Below are 19137 nucleotides of genomic sequence, written 5' to 3'. Positions count from 1 at the left end.
TGAGGGGTGAAGACTGAAGGGCAAAGAACACATGGAATAAATGAAGGAAAAACAGAGGTGAAGAGAGAAGGATGGGTAGAACACAGAGAAGAGAAAGGAATGGAGGGAACAACAGTAGTAGAAACAGACAAAAGGATGTGTATTCTACTTACAGTGCTTAGTTTGCTACAGCAGATGAGGATTCGACGCTCAAAAAGCATACTAGCGTACAGATGGAGCATGTTATTGACATCTACTGCTACAAAATACTCTGTTAGGTTTCTCTGCAAGGGAACAAACAATGACACACAACAAGAGGAGACACATTAGATGTGAAAGGCAGTGACCTGTAGACCACGTCTAATAGGGATGCACAGTGCTTTTTGGCTGAAATTTTGGCCAATATATTATTGCATGGTGGTGAAATAGATTGATACATTGCCAATATTGCAAAACAAGTTTCCAGTAGGGTTTACCTTACACCTGCCGATGCAGACTTAAACAAACAAAAAAATGTAATCATTCTTATTATCTAATCCCAGCAACGACCTGGTAAAACACCCTTCATTTTAGGGTTATAGCTTTCCCCCCAAAAACTATTACTGTACTATCTACAAATTTGAAGAGTTTGAACGACAGTTCAAATGAAAGCAGTGTCCAATGAAAACATTTGAGTGTACATTCATTTTTCATACGAGCAGTTTGCTGCGAGCTGCTGCCTTTCAGCTATTAGTGACAACTATATAAGGGCTATCTGGTGGATATTGAATCGGAAATATGAATGTGGAAGCTTCACACATTTCCGATGATAATCTTCATATAATTGGTCCTCGCTAATTATAAGATGGCTCCATTTCTGTACTCACTCTAGCTGGGTTTACATGGACCCTGATATTCCAATTATGGTCGGGTTAAAAGCTCAAACCAAATAAAAATGCTCCATCTAAACACCTCAATCACAATGAATAAGATTGAAATTGAAATCGGTTGCAGAGGGGTTGTTAAATCTCTTCACAACCCGATCAAAAGGAAAATTCTTCCATGTACACGATTTAACGTGATTATTAGGTTATGTTCTTTATACGCATGCTCTCTGGCAATTTATTGTCATCTACTCATGCTTTTCCAACTAGATTAATTTGTTACGATGTTTTGCAATTCATCGTCTTGTTTATATTATGTTTTATCCTATCAATAAATGAATGGAATCTCTGTGCTCTTTGATTGGCCCAGTACCTGTTCAATAATGGAATTGTACAGTATGCTATGCATTCTGCATTATTGGCAATACATAGAGTAAAAAATGCTATGTATTTAACGAATTAAAATCAGGAAAGAATCTTTATAATTTTAGATTTCAGCTATATATAAAGCAACATAAGTCCAATTATATGAAGTGCTAAACACACCCATCTGTTCAATAACGCAACTCTAAACCTTGATGGCTGTTCAATAACCCACAAACCAACAGTCAGAAGTTTAGGAGTACCGTAGTTTTTGACCCATCCCTATCCGTCACACACCATATCAAAAGCATCACAAAATCTGCCTTCTTCCATCTGCGCAACTTAGCCAAAATTCGTCCAATACTCTCTCTTCCCGATGCCGAAACCCTGGTCCACGCTTTCATCACTTCAAGAATAGATTACTGTAATGCACTCTTTTCCGGTCTACCCTCAACAGCAACAAATGGCCTTAGACTAGTCCAAAATGCAGCAGAGTACTAACCAGAAAAAGAAAATACGATCATATCACACCAACACTCATAGCACTACACTGGCTGGCCGATACAGGCCAGAGCCGATTTCAAGGTGCTACTCCTGATCTATAAAGCCTTAAATGGATTTGCTCCATCTTACATGTCCAGTCTAATAGAACCTTACATCCCTGGACGACTACTACGCTCCCAGGATGCTGGTCTCCTCACAGTCACAACACATAATAAAATAACAGTTGGGGGCAGAGCATTCACACATCGTGCCCCCTATTATATCTCTGGAATGCTCTCCCTACAGCTGTTAGAGATGCCGACTCCTTGGGCATTTTTAAATCTAGGCTAAAAAGCCACCTTTTTTCCCTGCACTATGGTTCCCCCCAAGTCTAATTCAAGGAGGCCACCTCTCCTTGCCCTGTGGTTTTTAACATTGTTAAAATTTCCTTTATTTTTAGCTAATATGTAATTTTTTTCAGCTATGCACTGCCTGGGCCGTGCACTGCCGCATGGCAATTGTTTGACCATGCGTGCAGGCATATTTGACTATGTTTCTTTGCTACTGTGTTTTTTTTGGTATGATGTTTTTGTTGTATGACCTGTTGTGAAGTGCACAGAGACCCCGTGGGGTGATATTGCACTATAAATACAAATAAACTGAACTGAAACTCCTTTAACCCACTTTAAACCCCTATATCCTTAGTTGACCGGAGTCCCCCGGGGCTCTATACTAGGCCCCCTCCTGTTTTCGTTCTACACTAAATATCTTTGCCAAAAATAGCTGATCTACAAGCTCACAACGTGTTGTGTTGTGAGCCAGTAGATCAGCCATTATTGCCAAATGTTTGCCCCAGAAAAGGGACGCTAGGGTGCATGTTAATGACACTAGAGGAACAGACACATTTGACCATACTCACATTTTCTGGGATGCTGGGAAGTTCTCTTGTGTTAGGCACAGTAAAACAGGTATACTGCAAGGGAACAGGCACAGTGATGAATATTTTATACTATTTTTTTAACTCATTCCCTGCCTAGAACGACTAAAACGACTTCTGCTTTAAGCCATGCCTGCCAAGAACGACTAATTTTTCGAAGATATAGACTCCCATCCACTTCCTTGTTAACTTAAAACTTAAAAATTCTGTATCTCGGCTCTTGAGTACTTTTTTTTTTCAATGAAAAATCTTGGCGGTGTTCAAACGGGCCAGAAATAATTCTGGCAGTGAATGAGTTAATAACCAAAGAAATCTAAAATGACACAGATGCGTTCCCGGATTGAATGGGTTAAAATGTGTTGGGGAAGACACAGAAACAAGGATTATAGTGAATTCAAAAACAGCGTTCCCAAGCTTCTCAACAGACACAATTTTTCCACAAGCACTATAACCACTAAAGCCCTATTTCAAAAATAGCAAATAGCTCTGTGACATGAGCTTCTAGATCGGCTATTTTAGCTAGTTTTGAAAATGATTGAAAATGTTCGCCTAAATAGGGACACCAGGTGTTATAAGTGGTTATAAATCAAGAAGTCAGGCTCACCATGCTGAGATGAACGGGGGTCCCAGCATCGGGGATGGGCAGTGTGTGTAAAGACACTAATAGCTCTTGCCATTCACTCTCCTGAAAAGGTCACGGAAAGCAAGAACCACACAATAATAGCCAGTTACACATACAGTACAGTACATACAAACAGTATTTGTTGCAATGACCATGATATAACTGTATGTATTAATAACAATCTAATATTGAACAATTGCTTTATTGTAGCTAGTAGTTATATGCACTTATTTACACATAATATGGAATAGGCCCATATGTGAGGTGTTTAGTATTTTTGTTTCCCCCCCTTTATTAGGGGGTCAATTCTTGACCAATTACAATGGTGGGGCCAGTGATCTCGAAAAGCCACTGGCCCAGAGGGCAGAGCCAAAAGATTTAATTTCCGTCCATAGTTGGTGTCACAGTTTGCTGCAGAAACATATTTTTTTCCACCAAATTAGGTACAAATGACATCATGAGACATGTGAAAATGAACGTCAAACAAGGTTTTGATATTCCATACGGTTCGCCTCTAATTGGCTTCAAACAGTAGTGCGAGGGTCCTATTGCTTACAACAAAATGCAATATCCAATCATCCCCAAATAGGCTCTATGCACAGCAGCCATATCATCACTTCCTTCACAGGTGTTACCAATGATACTAATGAAGGCTCTGTTCAATTTAGTGTAGCACAGTGGTTTCCATGACCCCATAACTCTGAGAGTGTACAAATGGAACCCTTACGGGTCCATTTGGTTCCATTTGTACACTCTCAGAGTTACACACCCGTAAGGGGACATTTGGAACACCCTCAAGGAACCACGAGGGTCCCTGGACCCCAACTTTAGACCCACTGGTGTAGCAGAGTGTTTCCAGTGAGTCAACATGCACAATATCAGCACCCTGACTCTGTTTGACCAGAATGGAACAGAGCCTTCATTAGTATCATTGGTAACACCTGTGAATGTCTTCACAATATGGCTGCTGTGCATAGAGCCAATTGGAATCGCATGTCGAGGGGCCTCTATAGAGTGCAGCTCCAAAACCAATTTGACTTCTGCCAACAAATGCTAAAAGCTGCATGGTACGTTGTTGAAATGCTACTCTTCCCCTAAGCTTCCTTCCTGGCTAGGCAAACCCAGCCTGTTGGAGATAAGCGCTTTGAGGAGCACACTTTCAGGTTGCCATATCATCTCCTGCTGACGAGTGTCACCTAAAACCTGATATGTCCAACTGTCCATCACTGAACACTTGGAATGGAATAGCTCAACTGTGAGTAAAGCAGCCTCATGTATTGCCTGTTCCAATATGTTCTTTATAACATTTTCAAGTCGAGGACCCCCAAATTGATATGCATTAGCCTGTAGACCACCACCTGAAAACATTTTGTGCCAGGGACCCCATAAGAGGAGATTTTTTTGGTTGTTAGATGATATTTAGAACAGAATTCTACAACTGTCTTTACTGTTGAAGAGAGTAGGTCCAGAGAGCGTAAAACCTGTGATCAGAATAGTCATTCTTATACAGTCTCCCAATGAGTTAACTAATAGACCGGATAGAGCGGAATTAAACTGTTCATTTTTGTTAGGGCCCCTGTGGAACACCCCCAAATGACCCCTGCAGGTCCCCAGACCCTACTTTGAGAACCACTGCCCTAGAGGATGCTAAACGTTTATCCTGATAAGCTGTGAACGTTTTCAGCGTTACATGGCTCACAGGTTCAATAAAGTAACATTGTCGCTGTTGGGCAGAAACCATGTACGTCTAATACTGTTACTTTTCAGGAAATGGAGAAAAAAAAGGAGTGTGTGTTCCAATGGATCCATTGTAGTCATTAAGTAGTACTCTTTTTAATACTTTTCATTGATTCAATATTTATAAAACCCACAGATACACTTAACCACTTTTGCCTTAACCTATTAAGACCTGAAGCCGATTCTACAAATGTCTTCTAAATCCCAACAGTTTTCTGAAAAACGTATGTTTTCTATATCAGTGGTGCTCAAAGCTTTTCATGTCAAGGACCCCCAAAATGATGTGTATTAGGCCGCCGACCCCATCTCAAAATATTTTGTTCCAGGGACCCCCAGAAGCAAAGATTTGAGATAAAAATGTTTGCTTTAAAAGAATAAATATTCAAAGATTTGCACACATTTTCACGCTTTTTCAAAAATAGCCAAAGTGTAAAATAATGCTTTTTTAGCTCAAATAAAACGACACAGATGCGTCTCAGGTCTTAATGGGTTAATTGTTTTTCCCCAAATAGCAGATCTACAAGCTCACACTTGTAGATCTGCTATTTTTGCTACTTTTGTAGTCACGTAAAAAAAAGAGGAAGAAGAAAACATTAAAAGTTGAAATATGGAGATACACGGTTTCTGCATGACAGTAACACTAGTTTGATTAAAGCAGCTGACGTGTTACTGACCTGGCCTTTGATAGTGTAATCTGCCAACATGTTGAGCAGCTTGTAGAAAACTTCAAACCAAGGCAGGTAACTGGGACAAAAAAACAAAACAAGATTTTTGTTATCTTCTTACACTTTGATATACTAACTGGGATTATCCCACAATGACAACCAACATTTTTTTTACATGGTACAAATATGTAAGAATCACTACAGTATTTTCCATCAACATACTGTAATAATAGGGGCTGTCAAACGAATATTCAATATTCGAATATTGGGAAAATATGTATATTCGAATATGAAAATTTATATTAGAATTTTAAAAAAAAATTATAAAAAAATTGTTTTATTTTTATTTTTTTTATTTTTGTTTTAGTTTATTTGACAGGGACAATACAAAAAACAATGTATCAAGTTATAAAAACAAACAAAATATATGTTTTATTGGATCGATACATTGTTTTTTGTATTGTTTCAGTCAAAAAAAAAACGTTTTTGAAAAAAAATATATATATATTTTTTTATAATAATAATAATAACTAGAAAAAGTGCTCCTCGGAGCACAACTCTCCGCTGTTGGGAATGTTGGGAATGTTCTATCTGTATAAGTGTCCTATCCGTCCTGTCTGTATAAGTGTCCTATCCCTCCTGTCTGTATAAGTGTCCTATCCGTCCTGTCTATCTAAGTGTCCTATCCGTCCTGTCTGTGTAAGTGTCCTATCCGTCCTGTCTGTGTAAGTGTCCTATCCAATTGTTACAGTATCCGCCATTTCTCAACCATTTCGTGATTGTTCCTGTCTTACCTCACTCTTACCAGACTTGTGTTGGGAATGTTGGGAATGTTCTAATTCTTATGTTCTAACTGTCCTATCCATCCTGTCTGTATAAGTGTCCGATCCGTCCTGTCTGTATAAGTGTCCTATCCGTCTGTATAAGTGTCCTATCCGTCTTGTCTGTATAAGTGTCCTATCCGTCCTGTCTATGTAAGTGTCCTATCCCTCCTGTCTGTGTAAGTGTCCTATCCCTCCTGTCTGTATAAGTGTCCTATCCGTCCTGTCTGTATACTGTAAGTGTCCTATCCGTCCTGTCTGTATACTGTAAGTGTCCTATCCGTCCTGTCTGTGTAAGTGTCATATCCCTCCTGTCTATGTAAGTGTCCTATCCGTCCTGTCTGTGTAAGTGTTCTATCCGTCCTGTCTGTATAAGTGTCCTATCCGTCCTGTCTGTATAAGTGTCCTATCCGTCCTGTCTGTATAAGTGTCCTATCCGTCCTGTCTGTGTACTGTAAGTGTCCTATCCGTCTGTGTAAGTGTCATATCCCTCCTGTCTTGAGTTGTGCTCCCCGGAGCACAACTCTCCGCTAGAAGACTTGTGTTGGGAATGTTGGGAATGTTCTATCTGTATAAGTGTCCTATCCGTCCTGTCTGTATAAGTGTCCTATCCCTCCTGTCTGTATAAGTGTCCTATCCATCCTGTCTTTGTAAGTGTCCTATCCGTCCTGTCTGTGTAAGTGTCCTATCCGTCCTGTCTGTGTAAGTGTCCTATCCAATTGTTACAGTATCCGCCATTTCTCAACCATTTCGTGATTGTTCCTGTCTTACTCACTCTTACCAGACTTGTGTTGGGAATGTTGGGAATGTTCTAATTCTTATGTTCTAACTGTCCTATCCATCCTGTCTGTATAAGTGTCCGATCCGTCCTGTCTGTATAAGTGTCCTATCCGTCTGTATAAGTGTCCTATCCGTCTTGTCTGTATAAGTGTCCTATCCGTCCTGTCTATGTAAGTGTCCTATCCCTCCTGTCTGTGTAAGTGTCCTATCCGTCCTGTCTGTATAAGTGTCCTATCCGTCCTGTCTGTATACTGTAAGTGTCCTATCCGTCCTGTCTGTGTAAGTGTCATATCCCTCCTGTCTATGTAAGTGTCCTATCCGTCCTGTCTGTGTAAGTGTTCTATCCGTCCTGTCTGTATAAGTGTCCTATCCGTCCTGTCTGTATAAGTGTCCTATCCGTCCTGTCTGTGTAAGTGTCATATCCCTCCTGTCTATATAAGTGTCCTATCTGTCCTATCTGCCAATTATGTATCAGCCATGCAGCCATTTCGTGATGGTTCCTGTCTTACCTCACTTTGACAGTGGCGCAGACACTGTCAAAGTGACGCCATGTATTTATAGGCCGTTATGCGTCACTAGCCAATCAGATCACAGTATTTCACCGTATTGTCACGTGTCACGTGAGGCTTGACCAATCGGTGTGTCATATTTAGAAAGTGAAAACAATACTCTCCTGGCGGAGAGTAATAATAATAATAATAATATTCGAATACATTCGAATATCTGCCAATTTTTAAGACCAATATTCGAATATCATTTCTGAGGAAAGTTAACAGCCCTAGATAATGTCAGAGAATGCACTGTCCGGGTAGCTCAGTCGGGTTGGGAACAATAGCATATTAGCAGAGTCACCACAAAGCAACAAGTGGAACATTATGCATATTCTAATCAGTCTGTCTGTACCAGAGGGAGCTATAAAAAACTAACAATTGCATCTCAACTATGAATCAGAATCATCTTTATTGTCACATCACAAGTTTACAGGTGTAAAACAGTGCGTGAAATTAGTTGTTGTGCAAGCTCCATTGTTTTTGTTATTTCCATACAAAAAAAGAGAAAGGGAAGAATAAGAGCGAGGCAAGGGGAAGAGAGAAAAAGAACAACAATGAATCTACATATTTACACATAGTATATGTATCCGCTGCGGCATGTACAGCTCCTTTAACCACATTAACCCTGATATCCAATCTTAGTCTCTTTTTGAATAACTACGTTTGTATTTTCAATAGGCTCTATGCACAGCAGCCATATTATCACTTCCTTCACAGGTGTTACCAATGATACTAATGAAGGCTCTGTTCCATTTAGTGTAGCACAGTGGTTTCCACGACCCCCATAACTCTGTGAGTGTACAAATGGAACCAAATGGACCCGTAACTCTCAGAGTTACACACCCCGTAAGGGGACATTTGGAAGCCCATGAGGGTCCCTGGACCCCAACTGTAGACCCACTGGTGTAGCAGAGTGTTTCCAGTGAGCCAACATGCACAATATCAGCACCCTGACTCTGTTTGACCAGAATGGAACAGAGCCTTCATTAGTATCATTGGTAACACCTGTGCATTTCTTCATAATATGGCTGCTGAGAATAGAGCCTATAGTATTCAGATGCTTTTAAATGTGTTATTTCTATTCGGAGAAGAGATTTGGTGTAGATGGAAAAAGGTATAGAGCCTATAGAGCACATGGGGAACCCCAGTCAACAAGGCTTTAAGTGGTTAATGTTTTGTGTAAAGCACTTTGAATTGTCTTGTTGCTGCAACGTGCTATACAAACAAACCTGCCTTGCAGTAGACACTACAAGCACTCTTATGTTACCCAACAGTCATAATTACTACATACAGCCTAACAACACAGTCAACCCCCACTCTCTATAGCAGTGGTTCTCAAACCTTTTCATGTCAAGGACCCCTAAAATGATATATATTTGGCCGCGGACCCCCATCTCAAATATTTAGTTCCAGGGACCCCCAGAAGCAATGATTTGAATTACAAATGTTCGCTTAAAAATATATGTATTCAAAAGGTTTGCACAGATTTTCACGATTTTTCAAAAATAGCAGATCTACAAGCTCATAGCACGGCACTCGGTGCCGTGCCGCGCTATGAGCTTGTATATCTACTATTTTTGAATAGCCAAAGTATATAAGTTTAAATTATTGTGACGCTATTAACACATTTTGCTGGGGACCCCCTGGAACCCCCCGCAAGGACCCCTGGGGGTCCCCGGACCCCACTTTGAGAACCAATGCTCTATAGGAACAGTACTTTTCAGTTCATACCGAGCTACACAGCTCGGCGCTGTCAACTGTTTGGCCATCAGACTCCACCTCCCCCTAGCACTCTCCTTGTATCCTTTCTCGATGATAGTTTTTATATACGAATATTCCTGAAACTCCCAAGATGGACTAGTGCAAGTGAAATGTTTGTGAGCAGTAAATAATGTACCCACCTTTCATGCCGTATTGAGGAATGACATGTTTAAATGTATGTGTAGACGGATGGAGTCAAAGAATATATTAATTATGGCCTTAACAGGGATCACACAGAGTGATAACAAGGTATTCCTCATGCTTCTGGAAACACTGGAGGCAATGTTTATGTGTTTTTAATTAGTGAAAACAGTCTGGTACTCAGGCTATTTATGTGCTGTTATTGTCTGTTTTGTACTGTTTGTATATGGACCTATTGTGTCTGAAATAACGTTTATACATATACAGATACAGTATTATCTTAATCACTTGTTCTCATGTTGTTTCTTAGATTAGTTTTCTCTCAAATGCACAGAATGTTTTTCAGATGTTTAGACGGACGCTAGGTTATTTGGTACCCTATAGTTTCAAATGTACAGAATGTTTTTTTTAGATAGCATGTTGTTTGGACAGATGCTACGTTCTTTGTTTACCTGGTGTTCTAGTTTCTTATATTTACAAAAAAACGTATATTGTATAGTTTCTCAGAAGCACGACGTTGTTCTCTCAGCACTCTATTTAAGTATTGACCTTGTTGGTTGTTGACTAGATTTCATGCTTAATCTGCTTATTCCGTTCTCGCCCTTGTAAGTCACTCTGGATAAGAGCGTCTGCTAAATGTCTAAAATGACAATTGTACACCTGACCAGGTCATGCACAATTTCTGGATAGGTGGCGTCAGTCTTGGACAGCACACACACACACACACACACACACACACACACACACACACACACACACACACACACACACACACACACACACACACACACACACACACACACACACACACACACACACACACACACACACACACACACACACACACACACCTGAGGATGCAGTAACAGTTCTGGGCTCCTGAGGAGAGGCGGCAGAATCCAAATCTCTGCTTGCTCTCTATGTCCGTCAGCACAAAGGTGAAGTTCTGTCCCACCTGGCTGACCGTCAGGCTGGAGGGAGAGAGACACACAAAGACAGGTGGAAAGACAAAAGGTTCATTCATTTTCCAAAATTGAGAAGTGCGGCCTGCCAAGGCTTTCTGCAAAAGCTGCTCGAAATCTTCCCTAGGGGTTATAGGACAACTATATACAGTATACAACTCTCGCATATCAGGGGCGCAGCCATGGGTGGGCCTAGGTGGGCCGTGGCCCACCCACATAGAAAGCTGGCCCACCCAATCGATTTTGCAAAAAAATAATATATATAATAGAATAATAATATAATATCATTATTTTTTTGATTAATAAAATAATAACTAATAAATCGGTAAAATCAGGCAAAAATAAGAATTAAATAACATAACCCTAACCTAACCCTAAAACAGAAATAAAGTAAAAAAAAAGAACGCCCAAAAACGCCCCAAATCCGCCCAATAACCGCAAACTTTCGGGAACACATGCGTGCCCACCCGCTCCTGCCTAGGCCCAGCGTATACTAGCGTTCTATCAGAGATTTTATCTGGCTTAATCTAAATTGAATAAATGGGCTAGAACAGCAGCGAAAGCGGATTCTAACCAATCATATCACGGTTTCAATATGCCTACGCCAGACTATACAAATAACTTAACAATCAGTAGTACACCCTAACACCATATGTTCCCTGGGCATGCCATGGCAGTTGGCCTATCAGAATTAGGCTGAACTGTGACCGCATATTGTGAAAAGAGACATTATAGCGAAAACTTAACGTATGGAGTATGATGTAAGAGAAAGACAGGACTGCTGTGAATAAGTAAACGACTCAGTGACACAGATCAACCAGCAGGGGTCAACAGGGACTACAGTGGTGGTTCTCAAACTTTTTCATATCAAAGGCACCCAAATTAATATGTATTTGACCGATTATCACTGGAAGCAAAATGAGTGCAGCCATCCCAGGAAAAAACCTATCGCCTTCCCACTGTTGTCCAAATAATCTGCTAACACTTTTGGGGTATTTGCATCATGTGCACATGTGTGTGTGCGTGCATGCATGTGTGCATGCGTGTGTGTGTGTGTGTGCGTGTGCGTGTGTGTGTGTGTGTGTGCATGTGTGCGTGTGTGTGTGCGTGCGTGCGTGCGTGCGTGCGTGCGTGCGTGCGTGCGTGCGTGCGTGCGTTCTACCTGTCCATGATGAAAGGGAAACAGAACCTGGGCAAAGTCTGAAGAGTTTCCTGTGGATCAAAACAAATCAAAAGAGGAAACAGAAACAATGACATGATTGAATGAAGAAACACAGCCAAACAGGAACAAGGTGAGCTCCGAACTGACACACTCGAAGGCTTGGGGTACAGTACGTAGGGCGGCTGAGGCTTGTAGATTAATGTGGCAAGATCACTGTACATAGTAGTGTGTCTTCTCAGACGTACCACAACGGCTCGTCAACACTGCAAGTTTAACCGTTCTCGTCTACATCTGCTCTGCTACTGCTTCCGCGTGTGATCATGTGACATGAAATGATGTGAGGTGCTGCTTCATGAAATCTGCAGTGTGTGATGCCCCATTATTGTAAAATCTTGTAGTGTGTTCATGTTTTTAACCCATTCAATCCGGGAACGCATCCCTGTCATTTTAGATTTCTCTGGCTATTCAAAAATAGCAGATCTACAAGCTCATAGCGTGGCACTCGGAGATATGCTATTTTAGAAAAATCTTGAAACATTTTTAACTCAAATCTTTGCTTCTGGGGATTCTACAAATGTTTTCTAATTCCTATGTTGTTAAACATATGTTGCTATAACATCAGTGGTTCTCAAACTTTTTCATGTCAAGGACCCCCAAAATGACATGTATTTGGCCGCGGACCCCCATCTGAAAATATGTTGTTCCAGGGACCCCCAGAAGCAAAGATTTGAATTAAAAATGTTCTCTTTAAATAAATGATGAGAGTGACAGTTGTATAGCATGTATTGTATAGTGAACCTGATCACTGTAGTCTTCTGGGTACTGCCTCCGCACCTCCGGACCTGGAAATAAATGACACAACTAATTAGTAAACCGAACAATCACATACGTCAACGCTGCTGCACGTTATAACTGACTATAAAAAGTTGTTATGACAAGATAAATTTGATATTATTTGTATTTACTTTTTTTTAAAGGTGTGTGGGGGTGGCAGTAGGGATGTCACAGTACCCGGTGTTACCGGTGTGCAGGCACACTGCCGAGTACGTTACCTGCACACCGATTTGAGTTTGAGTTGTTTTTTTTTAAGTTTCTTATTTTTCTTTTTTTCAAATAAAAGTACATTTTTTGTGTGCCATTCATGCACGTTCTTGTAAATGACTACGGTTGTTACAAATATTTAGCCGGATACTGGACAGTACAAACTTGTCTCCTCCTGCTCTCTGCCTCAACGAGTTGGAGAGTGCAGTCGGCCAGGTCGCTAGGCCTGTCACAATTATTACATAATCGTCTAATTGCAATTATTTTTGCATAATCGTCAAAAGCTTTCAAATTAAAAATAAAGCAAACCTAAAAGGCGAACAGACTTTTTTATTTCATTCACACGTTCCAACGTTCAATGGCCAAACACACAATTAAAATCGTTAATCGCAATTAGTTTAGTGACAATTAATCGTCAACTTAAATGTGTAATCGTGACAGCCCTACAGGTCGCATGCAGGGCACAGAGCCACAGAAGCGTATATCACGTGACGAGAGTGAGGGGCGGGAGAAAGAAGGCACATGTGCAACAAGTTGCGCATCCTAGAGGCTGTTCAGTGCAGCGGGGAACATAGTTACACCAGTAAAAGCTCTTCTTAAGCCAGAGAAGGTGAACCAATCGTTTTTTTCCTGGCAAAGAATACGTAAGTTAAAACACTGCAAAGCAAACTAATCCCAATATGTATGTAGCAGGCCAATTAATGCCAATGTTGCTTTAATATGTATTTTATTTTTTAAGGATTTGCCCCGGGGCGACTGTGTTTTGGGGCAGTCGTTTTGTTATTCTTTGTTACAGCATGTGATGCGTCCGTCATTATTCGCGAGGAGTCACGACCGTTGTTAAACTGCCTCGATATTTTTGTATCAAAGAGAGGCTTTTTGAATGATCACTTAAAAGGGTAGGCTAAGTGATACATATATATATATTATTTTTTTTTGGTACTTAAAAAGGTTAAAGTAGTATATTCTGATAGTAATCATTGCTACAGAGCGTTTGTTCGGTCACAGGGGTCTCTCTAGCTCTTTAGTAAAACAGAATATAGTGCATTTTCAGGCAGGTGACAAAGATTAAGCCAATCAGGAGAGAGCACTGACCACTGCCTTTTCTGTTTAATAAAGAGCTGGGAGACTCATTTTACTGAACAAACACTCTATAGCAATGAGTACTATCAGAATATGGAGCTTTTTAACACTTATTGTAACAAAAGTAAATCACTTACCCTACCTTTAATTAACAGTTTGCAAAAAAAGAACAGCGGTACAGACTGATTTATACAAAAGAATGTTAAAAGGATAACCCAAAAAAAGCACTGCACTGTGAACTGTGTGCACTTTGTTATACAGGTTTCATACAGGTTCCACTAAAACTAAATATGAACCATATGGGGAAATTCTAACACCGTTAGAACATCCCTAGGTGGCAGGGCTTTTTGGACTAAATCTTAAATGGGGTTAATTAAATGGGGTGACAAGGGTGTAAGTGATATTTTTGTTGCTGTTTTTGTTGAAATAAGTGTTAAATACATTGATATTCTGATAGTAATCATTGCTACAGTGTGTTTGTTCATTAACAGTGTTACTGAGTGAGTTGCATCTCCCAAGAAACAGAAAATGCATTTTCAAATCAGGATACCAATTTCATTCAATCAAGAGCAATGATTACTATCACAACATGGAGCTATTTAAATTGGCTTTAACGTATTTAACTTACACCCCCCTTTAAACCTCTCATAGCGCGGCACCGAGTGCCGTGCTAAGAGCTTGTAGATCTGCAATTTTTTTGAAAAATCATGAAAATGTGTGCAAATCTTTGAATATATATATATTTTTTAAAGCAAACGTGTTTTACTCTAATATTTGCTTCTGGGGGTCCCTGGAAATAAATATTATGAGATGGGGGTCCGCGGCCAAATACATATAATTTTGGGGGACCTTCACATGAAAACGTTGAAGCACCACTGATATAGCAACATACTGTTAGGATTTAGAAAACATTTTTAGATATCTATTTGGCCGCGGACCCCCATCTCAAAATATTTTGAGGGTTCAGGGTTTTTCAACTGCCATCCAATATAATGGATTTCCATTACAGGTGAGTTGGACAGTCATTTACATTTTATTTTATTTTTATTCTAACCTTTGAACCATATTTGAGTGTCAGGCTGAAGTGGAATTTCCCATTTCTTAAAGATTTATTTTATATCAAGAAGAGTGTGCAAACTGCAAAGTTGTGTTTGAATTTTTAAATTTTGTAATTTTATTTCCAGATAATCCAATTAGTATAATTATCAGAAATTAAGTGTAACCACTTTTAAACCTGGCGTCCCTATTTTGGGCATGTCATTATGGGCAAACATTGTCCAAATGCTCTATCTACCAGCTCACAATGTGACGAATCATGACACGTTGTGATCTTGTAGATCACCTATTTTCCTTATCATGCGGTTGTGTCCTTGTTAAATGATCAACATCACAGGTGAAATGTTGTGAATGCTTCCAAAGCGGCTTTGAAAGTCTTACCAGAGCCTTCTGTTCCTGGGTGAGCAACCTCCAAATACAGCTCGAATATGGAATCAGGGCTCTCCCTAAAACACAAAAACACACACGGGGGGAAACAAGTCAGCAACACATCATAAGATAAAACAAAACGTGGGGCCCAGGGACCTGTGCTTTCCTTGGGGGAGGTTCTAAATGGAACCCTTATTAGATGTGTAACTCTGACTGTACAAATGGAGCCAAATGGACCCTTAGAGGTCCATTTGGTTCCATTTGTACACTCTCAGAGTTATGGGGGTGCTTGAAACTTCTGGATAAAATAAATCCCTGACTGTTTTTTCTTTTGCTTTTTTTCCTCAAACGGATCAAAAGGCTCAAAACATTGTTATGAAATCAAGCGTTTTATACAGAGCATTATTGTGCTCTACAGCAAGGGTTCCCAAAAGTTTCAGGCTGCGACCCCCCCAAAATAATGATATTTTAACTGGGGACCCCCCACCCTGACAAGCACTTGGAAATGCAGGCATTACATTTAGTTTGACTCGGTTCCACAGATACACACTGTGAAAATAGGCGTTGTGAGCTTGTAGTTCGGATATTTTCACAAAGTATGCCTCTTTCGTACGTAATATTTGACAATTTGGTATTAAAAAGGTTGTATAAGTCATTAAATCGTCACTTTATGATGTGCAGATACCCTGTATACGCTTATATTGTATATTGGTTTGTTTACTGTTGAGTGAGAATGTTGCACATTAACCCATTAAGACCTGGAACTGTCATTTTTAGATTTGAGCTAAAAAGCTATATTTTACACTTTGGCTATTCAAAAATAGCAGATATACAAGCTCATAGCGCGGCACCGAGTGCCGCGCTATGAGCTTGCAGATCTGCTATTTTTGAAAAATCATGAAAATGTGTGCAAATCATTGAATATATATATTTTTAAAGCGAATATTTTTAACTCAAATCTTTGCTTCTGGGGGTCCCTGGAACAAAATATTTTGATGGGGGTCCGCGGCCAAATACATATCATTTTGAGGGTCCTTGACATGAAAAAGTTTGAGAACCACTGATATAGAAACTTACGTTTTTCAGAAAACTGTTGGGATTTAGGAGACATGTAGAATCGGCTTCAGGTCTTAAAAGGGTTAAGCCAATCATCTGGGGACCCCCCAAAATAATTTGGGGACCCCGACCCCCCCAGTGTGGCAACCACTGCTCTACAGTTTGGTTCAGCGCCAGGATAGGGAGATGTGTGTTGAACTGAACACAAACACTGATACTAGATGTCACAGGGTAAAGGCTCGTTGTTATGAGTTATTATGAGAGTCCACCTCAGTGTTGCTGTTGTGTTCTTTTCTTTTTTTCCACATGAGACCTTCTAAATGAACGCAGTGCAAATAAATCTAATCGCTTGAGCTTTCAAATAATTGGTCACAAGTAAAACTTGCAACACATTTGGGCTCAAAAGGGCAAAACCACTATGGTAGAGGTTTGGGTTGTGTTACTGCCATGATTTACTTTATTTGTTTATTTGGACAGGACAATGCATATTAATGGACGTCACATAGATGTAAATACACCGGATTTAGCAAAGATGCTGGTTTTAATCCGCAGTCCTCACAAAAAACATAAAATTAGAAAACAGACAAACAGTGATGTAACTCCAAAGGTGGACAAGAAATAAAAAAAATGTCTCCTTATTGTTTGATGATTATTTTGCCACTTCTTTGTCCATGTGATATGATCTGCTGGACAACACATTTCAACATGAAGTGGATGATAAAATTGACAGCTTGCATTTCTGTATTTTAATCATTTGGTCCCTTACCCTTTGGGGGAATTTTTCACAGTACATTTGTAAGATGCCACCATCCTAACTATTAGGGGCACTGGGTGATATAAATACAACACCCGGAGAGCAGTTAGGGGTTGTGCCTTGCTCAAGGACACACGGAGAGCAAACTAGAAAAAAAAACTTTTTTACATAACAAATATAAGAGCCGCTGAATTTTTCATCCCCTGGCTTTGTTTGCAGTCCGCCCCTTAACTCTCTGAGACCGGGAACGTATCCGTGTCATTTTAAGATTTCTTTGGGCTATTCAAAATAATAGCAGATATACAAGCTCATAGCGCGGCACTCTCGGTGCCACGCTATGAGCTTGTAGATCTGCTTTCTCTTTTTTTTTTTTCGTGAAAATGTGTGCAAATCTTTGAATGTCTATTTTTCGAAAGCGAACATTTTTAACTCTGTTACAGCTTCTGTGGTGGTCCCTGGAACAATATATATTTTTAGATGGGGGTCCGCGACCAAAATTCATATCATTTTGGGTGGTCCTTGACATGAAAAGGTTTGAGAACCACTGATTTTATAGCAACATATTTTTTTTCAAAAAAATGTTAGGATTTAGAAGACATTTGTAGAATCCCCAGAAGCAAAGATTTGAGTTAATATGTAAAAATACATATTATTCAAAGATTTGCACAAATTTCCACGATTTTTCCAAAATAGCAGATCTACAAGCTCGTAGAAGTTTTTTTCTTTTTCTTTTTTACTAGGGTTCATGCCATTTACTCTGACTTTGCACTTGTAAGTCGCTCTGGATAAGAGCTTCTGCTAAATGCCCAAATTGTAAATTGCACGTCTTGCAGGCCTATTAAATCCAGGTCAAAGTTCCCATGCTCCGTTATTGTTCACATGGTGTCATTTCCTTAGTCAGCACAGCATTTTTTTCCACACAAAATAAGAGAACTGCTTTCCCCACTCAGAGAGTAGCCCACACATTAGTGAATTGTGCAATATTTGAGTTAGTTCATCAGTTTTCCAGCCATGCTGAATATTGCTGATGTATGTCTTTGTTAGCACAATGTGGCATAAGACCTGAGGTGATTCTTTAAAAAAATCTAAATCTAAAACACTTTTAGATTTTTTTCAGGATTTTTCAAAGAGCAGATCTACAAGCTCATAGCGCGGCACTCTGGGCCGCGCTATGAGCTTGTATATCTGCTATTTTTTTGAATAGCCAAAGAAATCTAAAGTGACACAGATGCGTTCCAGGTCTCAATGGGTTAATGACAGAGCCGATTCTCAGTTCTATGTAATGTGGGGTTATAAGTTCTATTCATATTGTTAATGTGTTCAACTAATTAATCATTCAATTGAATAGATGATGTATATTCTTCTCCTTATGTGTGCAGAAGCCAGAGACTGCATATTAGGTGGTTTGTTATCGTTACAGCTACAGATGTTTGCATTCCTCTGTTATCAGTTCACTCCCTGCCTTGGAGTTCTCTCTCTCTCAGTTTGCTCTGCCTGTACGCTGTTATAAATTACATTCAGTATAGATTACTAGAGTAATCTGATACTTTTAAGTACTTTTGGTCACGCCTCCCTGCTAGCTTCTCTGTCTGTCCTGTTTCCTTGTATAAATGACAATGTAAAGTGAGTTGTACTCCAGAAATGATTCAGGTCAAGCTGTACATTTTTCCTTGCGGCAAGTAAAAAGAAGGAGATCTCCGTTGTGTCTGTGTCTATCTTATTCCAATGTGTGATCTGAGCCTAAGGTGTTTGTAAAATGATAAAGCAATCTATCATTACAATGGTCCCTCGAGCCTGGATGTCAGAGCTGTTCCAAGAAGAGTAAGAAGGAAGACGCCGCTGGAAAAGTCTGCAGCCAGGACCCGGATCCTGAAAAAATCCTGGAGCGTTGAATTCGCCTCCAGGCCGGTGGTCATCTCGTCTTATCATCTGCTCTTCAAGGAACGGCCGA

The 19137-nt window shown here is 40.0% G+C and overlaps 1 protein-coding gene across 2 annotated transcripts in view; it reads right to left on the bottom strand.

Moving 5' to 3' along the window:
* The window catches only part of dennd1a (DENN/MADD domain containing 1A), a 43067-nt gene that overhangs the window by 16362 nt on the left and 7568 nt on the right, over positions 1-19137 (bottom strand). For both annotated transcript variants that reach the window (XM_084047490.1, XM_084047491.1), the window contains exons 2-9: positions 15389-15453; positions 12626-12669; positions 11828-11877; positions 10555-10674; positions 5659-5728; positions 3230-3310; positions 2608-2661; positions 153-263 (exon numbers count right to left, since the gene is read on the bottom strand). In XM_084047490.1, coding sequence (XP_083903616.1) covers positions 153-263; positions 2608-2661; positions 3230-3310; positions 5659-5728; positions 10555-10674; positions 11828-11877; positions 12626-12669; positions 15389-15453 — 595 coding nt within the window. The remainder of the gene's footprint in view (positions 1-152; positions 264-2607; positions 2662-3229; positions 3311-5658; positions 5729-10554; positions 10675-11827; positions 11878-12625; positions 12670-15388; positions 15454-19137) is intronic.

Source organism: Gymnoscopelus microlampas (genome assembly GCF_963454915.1).
Source record: "Gymnoscopelus microlampas genome assembly, chromosome: 21".
In the NCBI taxonomy this organism is placed as follows: domain Eukaryota; kingdom Metazoa; phylum Chordata; class Actinopteri; order Myctophiformes; family Myctophidae; genus Gymnoscopelus; species Gymnoscopelus microlampas.
This window is presented reverse-complemented; position numbering and strand designations above follow the sequence as displayed.